General features: G+C 35.8%; 1 protein-coding gene across 3 annotated transcripts in view; it reads right to left on the reverse strand.

Moving 5' to 3' along the window:
* Positions 1 to 16,090, reverse strand: part of PRORP (protein only RNase P catalytic subunit) — a 115,611-nt gene that overhangs the window by 57,989 nt on the left and 41,532 nt on the right. For all 3 annotated transcript variants that reach the window (XM_046652901.1, XM_046652900.1, XM_046652902.1), the window contains exon 5: positions 14,934 to 15,041. In XM_046652901.1, the coding sequence (XP_046508857.1) occupies positions 14,934 to 15,041 (108 nt within the window). The remainder of the gene's footprint in view (positions 1 to 14,933; positions 15,042 to 16,090) is intronic.

Raw genomic sequence — 16,090 nt, forward strand, 5'->3', positions numbered from 1 at the left:
TGTGTGTGTGTGTGTAGGGGTTGGGGAGGAGCTGGCTAATACCCACAGCCTGGCATCCTTCACAAAGTGACTCACTTAAGCTAGGACTTAATTAGAAATCAAAGAGTAAGGAACCAAATGTTATGATGTCTATACGTCATTTTTTCTCTCTGGTGACAAGTCAGAGTGATAACCAAGTAATGGACTTTGAAATGGAATTGATAAAACAAAATATTGGAAAGTAACTAAGAATTTGGTATACTTACATGTTTTCACAACCATGGAACTACGTGGCTTTGTGATTTTCACTTTCAAGTTCTTATTTTGGTGAAAGACTGGTATTGATAAAACACTTTATGTATATTTTGCAGGGTTATTTTGGTCCATTTGAAGAGGAACTGCTGTTTCCATTTACGTTCCAAGCTTAAATCCAGTAAGACTGCCTATCTATTATCTCTTTCCTGAACAGATGAGAAATTTTTCAAGAGGTTTTCCTGCCATTCATACCATAACGTGGAGATTTTTTTCTGGAGAGGGATACATATCATAATTGGAAAGCTTCAATTTAGATTAATTCTATAACTTTATATATACAAGCAATTTCTAGGCATTTACGGTTTAGACAAGACTGAGAAAAAGCTCTGCTGATTAAATTAAACGATGTCAGGTAAAGTTTGCAAGCTTCTTTTTTCACATTAAAGAAATGGTACTTGCTATAATTACTTAAACACCGAGGGCAATTCTGATACTCAAACCCCACCCGAGTACCTCTTCAAATCTGAGAGTGCTTACTACACACGAGCTATATTAGGAATACACGCTTTCTGACCAGATTTTTAAGAACTGCGATGAAACTATAGTTATATTTTTAAAACAAGGTCTAGTACTGATGTGTGTTACTGTGGCACTGAAGTGAAAAAACAGCTTATCCATTTTCCAAAGAGGTCAAGAAGCAGAGTCCTGCTACGTGGCCTTCTGACCAAGCGCAGACAGCATCAATGATGCTGAGTTACTGAGGCCTGTTCAGTACCGTCAGAAGCCTCTCTCAAGCTCAGACACTGTTCTTCTGACTCCTTTACTGCTGATGCTTACAAAATCCATTTGCCTGGCCATAACAAGGATGCTGTGAATAGCACTCAGAGCGCCCAAAAGAGAAATCTCTTTGGTTTAAATATTAGGAGTAATGGTACTTTCCCTGAAAAATTTGTTTCCATTTGATCTTATGAATTATGCGAATACTCCAAATCATTGACTCTTCTAATGGAAATACTTCCTTAGAAGGTATACCAGAATTGGATGTTTTCAAACTTTCCCACTTTTTGATATTGCTCCATCCCAGCTCCTCCGAGAATCTCTTTAGGTAAAGAGAGATGTTTATATGGGAGTGCGGGATGCTTATGGATGATGTGGAGGCAGAGAAAAAGGCGAACTCCTGCTCTCTGGCAATCATATTTTCATATTCAAGTTTGTTGAGAGAATTTACAGCCCAATTAATAGAGCACTTCATGGTATGCACTTTGTGTAACAACCTCAAACCTCTTATTTTTCCTAAGCTTATTTTCCCTTTGTGCTCTTTTCTTAACTTTATTTTAACTTACTTTAAGTTTATTTTATTTTCTGCATTGTGTCCATTATTATAACCATCTTATATCTCCTATAGAACAAAGTGGGACAGAAATAATCTATAAATAAAAAATATCCCTTTTGGTAGGGGGTGAATTCTTGAAGGAACTATATATCTTTCCTAATACTATCTAGAAAAAAGCCATGTCTAAATGAAACACTGGAATAAAACCTAAGATTGAATTGATCTAAATCAGTTGATCTTAACTGTATTTGGGAGAAAAATCAGCCTTTACTAAAGTGCAAAGTCTGAAACAAACTATTTTAAAAGGAAAAAAATTATCTTGATAGAAATACATTAACACAAAATTAATGATTAATAAAGTGTTACCACTGTTATAATAATTAGGTAAGAATAATTTATACAGATTCAAAAACATGTGTTAAGTAAATTTACTACTCACTCTGGAATTGCTGCTTATCTTACAGATTTAATAAATAGTAAAAAAAAATTTTTGGTTGAATTGGTTGAAGTTGTACTTTCATAGGTAGCCTCTAACTACCACATTCCTGAGAAATGTTTTAAAACACTGCCATAGAAGCCAGGTACACATAATAATGATTCATAAGAACAATCTCACCACACCCCAAATGGCTATCACGCAAACATTATCTGTGACACATCAAGAGGAGAATCAACCTGCCATTAAGATTTTTGCCAGAGAGAGAAGAGATATGGGAGCCTGGCAACGCCGTGTTCCTAACAGTGCTGTTCTAAGATACCTGATCACTTGATTAATGCAATTGGGAAATTTTCTTTCAAACACTATGCAAAGTACACCTTTTTTTGAATGTTTGGAAAGAAAGGGATATGAGGCCAAATTCATTACAGAAATTTTGCCTGGCTTCATTCACCTTTCTACTTATTCCCTTGATCACTTCACTTAAACCCCACCGATCTGACAGCTGATCATTCACTTCATTAGCAGTTGGTACAAGGAAGAATAATTCTGAGTGGTGTAGACTATTCCAGCAGTCACATGACAAAACAGCACTCTTACATGTGTCAAGCTGGTGGAGTGGGTGGAATGCCACATAGATGGAACAAAGTACCTAGTCAGACTGGCATTATTTGACTTAGGGCAATGCAACTTCCCTGAGTTATCATGTCATGAAAGACGAATAGTAAGAAACAAAACAAGAAGCACTTTTTGTGTATTTCAGTGAATTCTGGATTGCCATCTACTGATGCCTATTTATTTCCCCAAGTCACTTAGACCACCCTTGAGTAGCCAGATGTAATTATTTTAAAAATAAATAGTCAAGATTAGATCTACTTTTTTCCCTCATGTAGTAAGTCTATAGATTAGAGAACTCTTAACAGCCCTTCTTAAACCCTAATGAACTAGGACTTAAATGCTGTTACCAGATTAGCTGCCTTAAGATTCATAGTCCCATTCATGGTTTCCACCACTGCTTTTTTTCTGAATCTTAGGCTTATGAATACATACGAACAGTGACTTATTTGGGTGATTATTTCAGATGCCCTAGAGAGAAACAAACATTGCATTGGTTTGATATTCTATATATTCCATATAACTACTTTCAGTCTCAGGTTTTCCCCAATTAGCACCTTCTCTTTGGGCTACTTAACATTTTTAAAAAAATCATACTCTAGGTAACTTACATCATCATAATGCTAACACAACTACTTGAAAACATACCTGTTGGTTATGGAAACACGACAAACTTCTATTTTGAAAGTGGAAGAAGTATATTATTCTTAGGACCAAGTTTCAGTACCTTAAAATGAGTTTCATATATTTAGTTAAAAAAATAGATTCCCAATCTAGGAATCATTAAGATTTTTAATGATTTTGAGTATTTGACTTCTATAATTGCTTATTTTTGTAAAGCTATATGAGTGTACTTCTAAGAAACTCTTTTTACATAATGGCAGTTCTCAAAATGTGGTCCCCAAACAAGCAGCATCAGCATTACCTAGGATTTTACAGAAATGTAAATTCTCAGCCTCACCCCAGACCTTCTCAATTAGGACCTCTGGGTGTAGGGCCAGCAATCCCGTTTTACCAAGTCCTCCACGTGATTCTTAGGCACATTCTACGATACAGCAGAAACATTAGTGAATAAGTTTATAATATTAAAAATTTATTTTAAAGTTTCTTATCTTTAAAAATATGTGAGTTTTTAAAAATAGAAATGTAATAAGTACTTGTAAAAATATATAATTGTATAAAGTAAAAAGCGAAGTCCCTTCCTGGATTAGAGTTTAACCCTGAAATAACTGGATTAATAATTGTTCCTGTAATCCTAACCTTAAAAACACTAAAAGAATGCCACAACTAGAAGGACCCACAACTAAAAATACACAACTATGTACCGGGGGGCTTCGGAGAGAAAAAGGAAAAATAAAAAAAAATTTAAAAACACACTAAAAGAATGACTTTTTAAATTCCTCTGGAAAGAAACTATTATTAACTAATTGACGAAAATTAAGAAAATGTTTAGAAGTAATCTCCAATCACTTATCATTTCCAATCATTAGTGATCAACAAAATTTAGGAAAGTAAACTTGGAAAAATGACAAGTATTTGATTCTAGATTTCAATACAGCAAAAAAATTACTCAAACGCTTGCTCAGAGCAGACATGGGGGCAGTACGTTCTTCGACAGCAACAGTAGCAGCATGACATTCAAGTTTTAGGAGCCAAGGAACAAGCCCTTCTACCTCTAAAGCCAGCCCTTCAGAGCTAGTCTTCAAGCAGAAGGAACAATTATATGGAGAAGAATATTTAAAAGTTAAGGAGGTATAATAAAAATTTCACTTCAATACTTAATCTAACATCTGCCATTGCAAACACAGTAAGGTATTTACAAGTCTCCTGGCTACTTTAACATTATTGAAACATAATTTCAAGCACAGTTGATGTCAAACTCCACAACATTTCTACAGTTTGGGCAAAAAAAATATGCTGAGGATTATATACACAAAAGAACACTGAGCACAGTTTATTGTATCTTAGGTTCTTTACAGTGTTGAAACATTGACAAGAGGTTATGTAAATCAACAGAAAGAAATAAAATAACTTGGGTGGCAGAAAAAAATGCAAACTCACTGCCAAGTAAATGCTACTGCCAAATGACCTTTAATGGCTAATGCCTTTGCCTCTATTTTTCTCTCACTGTAGTAAAACCGACTTAAGAGATGGCAATCGAAACAAATGCTGCAGTCTTTCCACCAAACTACTTTTATTCAATGCCCCAAGCAAGCTGTAAGAATGAAAGCATCCAGTGCTGATGTCTGGCCATCGTTTTTTAAATTATATTATAAATTTCCATTCTGCTGAAGCCATTTTAACCAATTCTCCATTACCTACAGAGAGCAGAGTTTTGAATAGCTAGCAAGATTAATTGAAATGATGTACTTTTTCCCCTAGATACCCTCTCCTAGAGGAGCTTATGAACAACTGAAAATCCAAAATGCAAGCTGCAAAAGGAGAAAGGAACAAAAACATTAGGACTGAATCATGGGTAAGTGGGTGGGAGAGGGAGATAATAAGAAAGAAAATGCAAGATAAGAAGCTTTCCACTCTACATCCTTTTGTTTTCTAGGTGAAAAGTTAGTATGTTGTTCCTATCTCCTCAAGGCGCTCTCACATCAACAATTATTAATGATGACTAGATAGCTCAAAAGAAAAAACCACCTTAAAATGAAAGTGAAGTATGAGTCATGGAGACTTCAGAATTCCTACCTGATCGTTCTAGGGAAAATGATCAACGAAAACATCAGCTCTTTCTACATAAAATTACAGTGAGGGAAAGTGATGTTGAAAAAAATAATCCAGGCAAAGACAGTTTGCACTGCCATGCTGAAACTCACTTCTAGCTCCTGAGCTAGACTTGTAACAAGCAAGACATCTTCAACCTCAGTCATTAGAGCTATTCAAAAATACTAATTCTCTTTCTCTTGCCAGCAAATGGTAAGATTGCCCTCCTATCCTGCTGAGCTCGGGTGTCGCTATGCTATGTAATTTGCATTAGCTGCTAATAAAAGATGAGCAGAAGTGCTGGGTATCATATCTGAGCAGAAGCTTTACAAGCCAGGGTGTGCTTCACCACTTTCTCTTTCCCTCTGTCACAGTGACTGGCAATATTTCAGAAAGTTATTCTGGGTCTTGGAATGAGGATGATGACGATGACACAGTGACCTACAATGGACATGTAGCATGAACAAGAAATAATTTGTTGTTTTAAGCCATTAAAATTGTGGATTTATTACAGCAGCACAGCCTAGCCTATCAAAAGTAATACAGTCTTTTATTTTTTCTGTACTGTTGATATATTTCTTACTTAGTTACTTTGTGGAGAAGGTGGCCATTCATTTAGAGACAAGTTTAAATTCTAAGCATCAGTTCAAAAAGAATGAAGACCCAAAATTGAAACAATTAAAAGAGTGACTGTCAGTTATTTAAATCAGGAGACTAAATACATCCTAAAAAACTACCATATTTTTGTTTCTTCAAAGTTAAGACCATGGACAACTAAATGCACTCACAAGGTTGGTTTTTTTTTTTTCTTTTAAATTTATTGGACTGTGTGCCAGGCACTGTGATAAGTGCTTTTCAAGGAGTATCTCATTTAATCTTCACGTAAGTCATCAAGAGGTTAACTAACTTAACCTAGGTCACATAGCTAGCAAGGGAGGTAAGTTGCCGAGAGTAAAACTCAAGAAGTCTTTCAAAGTTAAGCCTGACAAGCAGCTATTATCTCTAACATTATATAATTGAATGCACATCATTTGTTCATTCTCTCATTCAGTCACTAAGTGTCTCCTGAGTATTTATTACATTCAAGGCTCTTTTCTTAGTCCTGAAGATGTAACAGTGAGCAAGACACATAAGGTCTTCAATCTCAGGGCATTTACATTCTAATGGAGGAGACTGATAAGTTAAACAAAGAAATGCAGAGGCAACTGTAGATACTAGCTGCTGTGTAGGAATTAAATCAGTTACCTATTATCGTGTAATAAACCACCCCAAGACTTGGGTTAAAATAAGCACTATTTTCTCACAATACAATGGATTGGCAATCTGGGTTGGGCTCAGCTGGACAGTTATTCTGTTTCACATAGAATTGGCTAGGCTCATTCATGTGTTCACAATCAGTTGGCAGCCTGCCTGGAGGCTGTGTGGTCCCAGATGACCTTACTCACATGTCTGGAGTCTTAGTTGGGATGGCTGTGTGCACACGTGCTCTCTCTCTCTCGTTCTCTCTCTATGTAGCCTCAAGAGACTAACATGGGCTTATTCACAAGGTGGTAGTTCCTAAAGAGTGATAGCATAAGCTGTATAGCCTCTTGAGTCACTGCTTGAAAGTTCCACAATGTCACTTCTGCTACATTCTACTGGTCAAAGCAAGTCATAATGCAAGCCCAGATTCAAGAGCTGGGGAAATAGACTCCATCTCCTGATGAGAGTAACTGCAAAGCATCTGCAACCATTTTTAATCCACCACAGAAGCAACTAAGGTTGATGTAACTGAAAATACAGGCAGAAGACGGGTGAGCAGAATGGGGTTACTTCAGAAGAATCAGGGAAGACCCGTGAGGTGCTGATACGTGATCCAGCCATTTGAAGACAGAACATTAAAGGCTGGAAAAACAGCAAGTACAAAGATCCGGACACAGGAATAAGTTCAGTATGTCTGAGGAACAGGAAACGCTCTAGTGTGTCTATAATTCAGTGAAAGACAAAGAGAAAAAAACAGAGATGAGGCTGAAAAGAGAGGTAAGGATCAGATGTTGAAAGGTACTACATTCCATGATAAAGAACTTGGATTTTATTCTAAGTGTAATGGAAAGTCATTGAGGCAAGGGAGAAAAAGCAAGGAGACCACTTAGGAGTTTAGGTGAGAGACAATGTTAATGGAGATGGAAAGAAGTAGTAATGGGATTACAGGTCATAGTTGGGGGATTATGACCAATAAAACTTGTCAGTCAACTTGATGTGGGTCTAGTGAAAATGAGTAACAGTGGCTAGAATCCCTAGGTTTTACCTTGAGCAATTAGGCGGATGGTGGTGACAATTACTCACTCACTTAAGCTTAAAAAAAAGAACACAATTTAATTTCTACCTCCACTTATCCATGCAATGCTTTTCCTCAGAAGCATTTGTTAGAGTCAAAATAACATGTTGTTGGAGGACTGCTTTTCATAAAAAGAAATCCATGAACCTAAAAACTGCTCCAAAAAACAAAGTTTATTAAATTAAAAAAAGAAAAGAAATCCAATCCAAGAAAATCCAAAAAACTCTGTGTTACAGTAGGTGGTAAATGACAAAGAGACGTCAGTCCAAGTACTACAGAGAGGCCAACTCCAGTGCTCTACAAAGGTTTGTAGCTAACACTTTTTAACTTAGTCAGTTTGTCCCAAATGACAACATTTTCTGGGGAATTTTCTGGAGAATGTTACAAAACTGTTTTTGCAATACTTATTTTTAAAGAAATTCTTATCCCATGTATTTTGGGTAAATAACATTCTTCATTCTGACATTTCAAGTAAATTTCTAAGAAAAGAGTCATACACAAACACAAGAATCACTGTTAATAGATGACAGGATGCACAATATACTATGAATTTGTTTAAATAACATAACTATTAGCCTAATCATGTTCCTAGCATTCCCATTATTGGCCATAGTCATATCCTCACATCCTAAAACAGTATTTGGCTTGGAATAAATTCTCAATAAACAGTAACTGAATCTACATCATAATTCCATGCTAAGATGCTCTGTCCTTCTCAAAATGGAGGCTATGTAATTGATCCACTAGTCACTCAGAACCCTTCCCTCTTCTTAAAAAGAAAAATACAAACCAGAACTTTTCTTCTCCTGAAAATTTGAAACCAAATAAATATTTTTTAAGCAGGATACACTGTACACTTGAAAAACATCTACAAGGTAAGTAGCAAGTCTTATTTTGCCCAGATATACAGAAGGTTAAATAAATGCATTAGAAAGGGCCAAGGCTAGTCCCATATAAATCTCACTATACTCTAAATTATGTTGGCTAGCCATCTACCCAAAATTGTTTCTCTAAAATGCAGACACTGTAAATGTAAGAATTAAAACTATAAAACTTAGAATAAAACATAGGCACAAATCTTCCTGACCTGGGATTAGGCAATGATTTTTTAGATATGACACCAACAATGACAGGCAACAAAAGAAAAAAAAGACAGAAAAATTGGTCTTCATCAAAACTAAAAACTTTTGTGCTTCAAAGGACACCATCAAGAAACTGAAAAGACAATCCAAATGGGAGAAAATATTCACACATGATATATCTGATAAAGATCTAATATTCAGAATATACAAAAAAATTCCAACTCAACAATAAAAAGACAAGTAACCCTATTAAAAAATGGGCAAAGAATTTGAAGAGACATATTCCAAAGAAGACATACAAATGGCCAATAAGCACATAAAAAGATGCTCAACATCACGCGTCATTAAGAAATGCAAATCAAAATGACAATGATTTACCACTTCATACCCACCAGGATGGCTATAATCAATAAGACTGATAATAACAAGTGTTGGTGAGGATATGAGAAATCAGAACTTCTATACACTGCTGATGGGAATGGAAAATTGTGCAGCTACTTTGGAAGTTTGGCAGTTTCTCAAAGGGTTAAACTGAGAGTTACCATTTGATCTGGCAATTCCACTCCTAGGTATATACCCAAGAAAACCTAAGACATGTCCAAACAAAAACTTGTACACAAAACGTTCACAGCAGCATTATTCTTAATAGCCAAAAAAGTGGAAATAACTCAAATGTCCACAAACTAAAGAGTGGATGAAAAAAATTTGGTATATCCATACAATGGAAAACTATTCGGCAATATAAAGGAACAAAGCACTAATCTATTCTACAATACAGATAAACTATGGAAACGTTATGCTAAGTGAAAATACGAAATGTTCAGAATAGGCAAATCTGTAAAGACGGAAAGCAGATCAGCGGTTGTCAGGAACTAAGAGAAGGAAGGAATTAGGAGTGACTACTAATGGGCATGGGGTTACTTTGGGGAGAATGAAAATGTTCTAGAATTAGATAGTGGTAACGGTTGCAAAACTTTGTAAACATACTAAAAACCATTGAATTGTACACTTTAAAAGGGTGAATATTATGGTTTATGAATCATATCTCAAGGAAACAAAAGCAGATACCAAAGAATTGAGATATGACTTGGTCAAGACCCTGAATTATGCCACACTAGCCAGGGACTTTACAGTCTCCAGTTCCATTGAGAATATCCTGTAATAGTATTAAGACACCAGAAGTTCTAAGATGAAGCACTGATTTAGTAATAACTTTTAAGCAAAAAATGAACAAAAAAATTGTCCTTTTTTAATAACCAACAAAATCATATATCAATCCATCCAGTTCCATACTATATTCTTTTTTTCGGAATCAGAAGTAACACTTAAATATACACCTTCATATCTGGGTTCAGGCTCTTCTGAATTGCTTTTGGTCACAGCAGCTCTGTACAGCCTCCTGGCGACAGGTTACATACCACTCTCCTGAGAACCTGTGTTGTTCATCTCTCCTTTGTACAATTTTTAGGACCAACAGCAAAGACAGATGGAAGAATACTGGGTTTTCCCTATATTTTGCATTTGATTAATGCTTTTTCATTCAATGAATTATGCCACTCTGTAAGTTAATCAACTTCTCTTGAATGTCTATGGGAAGCTTTTGGCAGACAGAAGTTTGCTGCCTGAGTGACAGCTTTTCAAAATGCAAAAATCAGTTATAACAATCTCTCCTCACTTTAAAATCTGTAGAAATGTGTCAGTTACCACTGCCTTTTACTGCGTTGTTAGAAAACCTTCAGTAAATATTTAAAGTTAAGATTTAGGTTAAACGGTGTGTGGAGCTGCCAATATAACTAACTCAACTGAGATGACAAGTGGATGAACAGACATACGCTGTGTTCAGCTAACTTGTGCACACCCAGGCAGTGACGACCACTGAGTCCCAGCTCTACACGGCAGCTGGCAAGTTTCTGCTGACATCAATTATAAGACATACCCTGACTTCAAAAAAATTAATACATAAAAAAAGGTGCATATGAAAATTAAGAAAATAAAATAAAATTCACAGCCAGAACTTATTTTTAGCTCCTTAATCTCTGTCACCCCTAAGTATGCTCTGAGATCAAGCTATGGGATCATGGTCCTACTCTCTAAATAATGAACGTAAAAATGGTCTTTTCTCATTTATGAGCTTACAGAGAACAATGTTGGATATCTAAGTAACCACTAATGGAAAAGGACCAAGAATAATTTGTCACATATGATGCAGAGTTCATGGGTACAACATAAATGATTATTCTACAGAAAAAATCTGGAAACTTCACACAATGATGAAAAAACTCAAGACTCATAGAACTAGGATTCCTAATCTTTCCTTTATGTACACTTATAGGCAATTGTATTAAGAGAGAGCGATAAAGAGGCCAAATATGACAGTGCAGAATATTTCCTTTCTGGGCCATTTTATTAAACTTTGTTTACAAATTTAAAGAATGTTTGACCTAAATAATGGCAGGAAAAAACTGTCCAGCTCTTTTCACTTAGCAGATCCATGGCACAAATGTAACTAAATAGTTGAAGCCATCATGTAACAAGCAACCTTGAAGAAAAGTGTTCTATTTGGGCACTTTTCTACGCTGTTAGTGGGAGCATAAATTGCTACAATCATTTTGGAAAGCATTTTGGCAATATGGTGAGACCTTTAAAAACAGCCATACCCTTTGACTCCAGAGTTCTATTTCTGGGAATCTATTCCAAAGAAATCACCTAAAACAAGTGCAAAGATCTTCCAAGCATGACTTACCAGAGGAAAAAGCAGACACAATCGAAAAAGCCCACCAACAGAGAAAGGATTAAAAAATTGTAGTATATCCACAAGACTAGAGTATTATAGTTATTTTAGAATATTTACCAAGAATGTCTTTCCACTTTTTTCTTTTCCTGATGGTAGTTTGTTTTTTATTTTAAAGCAATATATGCTCATTGTAAAAAAAAAAATTCAAAAAATAAAAATGAAAAACTGAAATCCTTTCATTCTCTTATATTCTATCCCAAACTCTCAAAGTTAACTATTGTTTTTTTGTGTATGTAATTTCTACAAATTTTCTAGGCATATCCAAACTTATCTAACATTTACATATGTGTAATCTTTTGTTTTTAACGCAAGCGGGGCCATATTAAGCATGTTGTTCTTCAACTTGCTTCTTACACTTATTTTGGCTGTTGCTCTGTATCAGCACATACAGGTCTACCTCAGTCATTCAAAGTGGATGTTTCAACATACATCAGGTCCTAGATTGATAGATATTCAGGTGGATTAGACTCTTCTGCTTACAGACAATCGTATAACTAAAATACTTAGATGTATAACTTTATGTACTAGTGTGAATATATCTCCTACAAGTAGAATTTCAACATTTTAGGTATTCAAAGTTATAGCCAAATCACCCATGAAAAATATTCCACTGATACCCTCCTCTCTACCTCTCCAAACCATTTAAAATACTAAATACTACCAACTTGTAAATCTCTGCCAATCTGGAGGCTAAATATTTTAATTTGCATATCTATAATTATGAATAAGGTTAAACCACTTTTCTACTTCATAATTCATTTTGTTCTTACAGGCATAAGATTCCTTGGTCTAATCAGGAAATGAGCCTTTTGTCACGTGTTGTAAACAATTTTTTCAGTTTGTTGTTATCATTTAACAGTGTTTATAGTGTTTCTTACTATCTAGCAAATTTCTCTATTCTTCCCATTAGAGCTCCTGGATTTTACGTAGGCTTCGAAGGTCCTTCCATCTCAAACATTTTAAAAAGCACATGTTTTCTTCTACTCCTTTTATAATTTCACTTTTACTGAGAGCTTTCAACAACTGTAAATTAAAATATAGATATATAATTATTTACACAGTTGGAGCTCAACTAGGTAAAAAATAGAAAACTACTACAAGGAAATAAAACATTGACAGTGATTATTGCTGAACAGTAGGATTATATATAATTTTCTTTCTTGTAATTTCCAAATTTTCTACAATGAACATGCATTTCTTTGATAATCAGAAAAAAAATTTCTTAAAACCATCATATTTAAAATTTTTTGTCTGTTATTGATGGTGCTGGCTTCAATTCTCAATCAAGCCTTAGCTGAGTATCTGACTAGATGCCATCTAACACTGAGGCAGTCTTGTATTTACTTTCAACTCCACTGAGACGGATGACATGACAAGAGAAAATCTTCAACTGCCAAATAAGGGTCTGCTGAAAGCAAGAATGATGGTTCCATTTGGGAAGTGAATTTGGACACTACTCACAATGATAGTTACACCTACTAGGTACTTACTATGTGTTAAGTGCTTATACGTATTAATTATTCCTCACAACATCTTTATGAGATATTATTATCTCCATTTTACAGACTGGGAAATTAAGGCACAGAGAGGTTGAGTAACTTGCTCAAACTACGGAAGCTATGAAGTCGCAGAGCCAGGATCGGAATTCAAAGGGTCTGGCTCCAGACGCCCCATTCTTAACTTCTAAGCGAAAATGCTATTTACAAGATCAACTGGAAAAGTGGGAAGCTACTTCTGACAACCTAGAAAGTGTGTAAGAATGGAACTAAGCCACAATAGGGCCTGCCAGTAAGATTTACCCAAAAAATCATAACACAGGGGCCTATGGGAAATGTGATTTGCCATTATTTTTTACAAATCTCTAGCTTTAGAGATTCGAGAAAAAACTTCAGGAGGAAGTTCTTTTCCTCTTTCCTCATTCAGGTGGTGTCTCTACGCTGAGTCCCCAAGCTGAGGTTTCCCAAATCTCATGCCAGTGCGTTGCCACAAGATAAAAGTGCTCTGAAGAGCTGGGTAATAACAACTACTTGTCACATCAACTGTTGCTAACATTAAATTCCTTTAGGAGTAAAAGCTAAAAGTAGCAGAGATTCCTGTGATTTCCCTGGTCGATCTTTTGTTCTTTGCCTCTCTGTCTGCCAACATCTGCTAACATCTTTCAAAATGTGCACATTTTTATCCCATAATGCTGGGGGACATGTCCACTATATTATCTTCAACATGTTACTTTCCCCCAAAAAGTTAGCCCAATTTGGGATGTGTATCTCTGGCAAGCCAATTTTTAGTGCTTTGTGTGAAGCTGAAAGTCAAACAAAAGGTAAACAAATACGAAACTTTCATTCCTCACAGATTCGATGGTGAACTTTTCAGAACGAGCTCTTCTGATTCTGAGCTCTACCCAGCACTAGCGATAATAATGTCATGCTTTCTTTCCCAGCTTTGCCTTTGTCAATATTACCACCTCAAAGACCCCTTCAAGTACCTAAGAGACAAAAATATTTTCAACTTGCTCTTGTGATTTTTTTTTAAATAAAGGATTTAAAAAGCACATAGTTGACCATAAAAATGTAGACTCAAATATAAAGGAAAAGCATATATAAATTTCTGTAAATCAACCTTGTCCTTTGTTAGTACTTGTAAGCTTTTCTGAGTATAAATGGCCAAATTGGACTGGCGATTCTCTGTTTAAGTTGGCCTCAATTTTTAAGAAGTAACAGAGTTTAACTACAGATGAATGGCCATAGTTTGCCAGGGATAAGGGCCACAAGCCAGAAACCCAGGAGAGCTCTCTGCAATCTAATTTTGATGTTATGACTGCTTTCCAAGGATTTAGTGTACAAAATTAGCCTCACTTTTCTAATTTGTAAAATGAGGATTAAAATAATTGCACACTGCTGCTATAAAAAATCATGATATCACTATTAGAAATTACAAGGGCATTTATAAGTTGATAGAACAAATGATTATCTTACCAAAAAATAACTGTTTAGATTAGTTTATGAACATACTGTATTTGGAAAAAACAAATGTGAGTAATGAATACCTCTTGATACAGTGCATGTTGATAGTTTCAAATTGCAGGATGTGACCCACAGGGAAATGACAGAGAAACCCCAAAGAGAGAGTAGAGACCTAGAAGAACGTCAGCGAAAAGTTATACAAAAAGGGCTGAACTGGCCCTTTCTTACATGCACTTTCTCATCTCTCACTCCTGCCCAGCCTGTAAGAGCCGCTTACTTGCCTGAGATGAAAACAATGAATCTTAGATGAGTTGTCGGTCACTGTGGCACCTTAGGAGCTTATTTTTAGAGGAAGGATAAACGGGGAGCTAAGAGACCCAAGGAAGATCACAAATGGGTACAATAAATATTTCTAGAGATTTGGAATAGCAAAATAAAACATGTACTTACGACTTGAGATTCACGAGCTTTAGGAAACATTTTGGCAACATTGAGCCCATCAATGACAATATCAAAAGGAGGACAGTGTTTCACAAAGTTCTGAAATCTCTTAAGTTCCTAAAAAAAAAAAAGTCAGACGAAACATTAATACGAACTTAGTAAGGACTTTATTATAAACACATTGCTATGACTTTTATTATTGTTTCGGTAATTCAAAATATTCGTCCTTTAAACCTACACACACAGAAACATACTTTGAAAATGAAATCTGAAAAAGCCAGCCTAATGGATGCAACTGCATATAATGATCGATACCCCTTATAATCTCCTAGTGCTTTACACTGCACCAGGTACTTTCCCATGCTATTTCATTTGAACGGTAACCAACTATCTAGTCGGCTTAATTGACACACATGACAGTCATGATGAGAATGAAATGTCAAAATCTCTGTGTCCTGTTCCGTAATCCAAGGAGAAGGAAACCTGAGATATGCGAGTGTACCAGTGCAACTGTGTTGAAAGAACAAGGCTCTACAATGTGTGGCTCCACCTCTGTCAGTGAGAGGCTTTTGTTTACTTATGGCTGTTTTGAAGAGTTAAAGACTCATCCATTCGTTCAACAAATATTTGTTGAGCAGCTTCAATGTGCCTAGCAGATACCAAAGAGACAAAATCCCCTAACTTAACGGAGCTTGCATTTTAGAGGGAGGAGACACAAAATAAACCAAATAAATACATAAATTATATTAAACGTCAAGTGTGATGAGTGCTACAGAGGAAAGAAGAGGAGGAGAAAGAGTTTCACTTCTGGTAATGATGGAGTAGTTTGTATTGGACTACCAGATAATATCATAAATTCTACACAACTACTTGAAGGCACTAGAGAATGACCAAAGGCAGGCAAAAATTGGAGGGAATACAAAATTTGAAAGAAGTTTTGGTGGTTTCCTACCATGTCGGAAAATTCTTTGACACTCCTCCCCACCAAAAAAGTGGAGTCTAATTCCTTCCACGTGAATATAGGCTCTGCTTTGTGACTGCCTTACTGAACAGAATGTGGCAGAAGTGATGCTATGGCTTCCAAGGCTAGGTAATGAAAAAGGCAATGGAGCTTCCACTTGGTTTGCCTTCTCAGGATTCTTGTTCTTGGAACCTACTCATCATGA

This window comes from Equus quagga, chromosome 2 (genome assembly GCF_021613505.1).
Source record: "Equus quagga isolate Etosha38 chromosome 2, UCLA_HA_Equagga_1.0, whole genome shotgun sequence".
Lineage (NCBI taxonomy): Eukaryota > Metazoa > Chordata > Mammalia > Perissodactyla > Equidae > Equus > Equus quagga.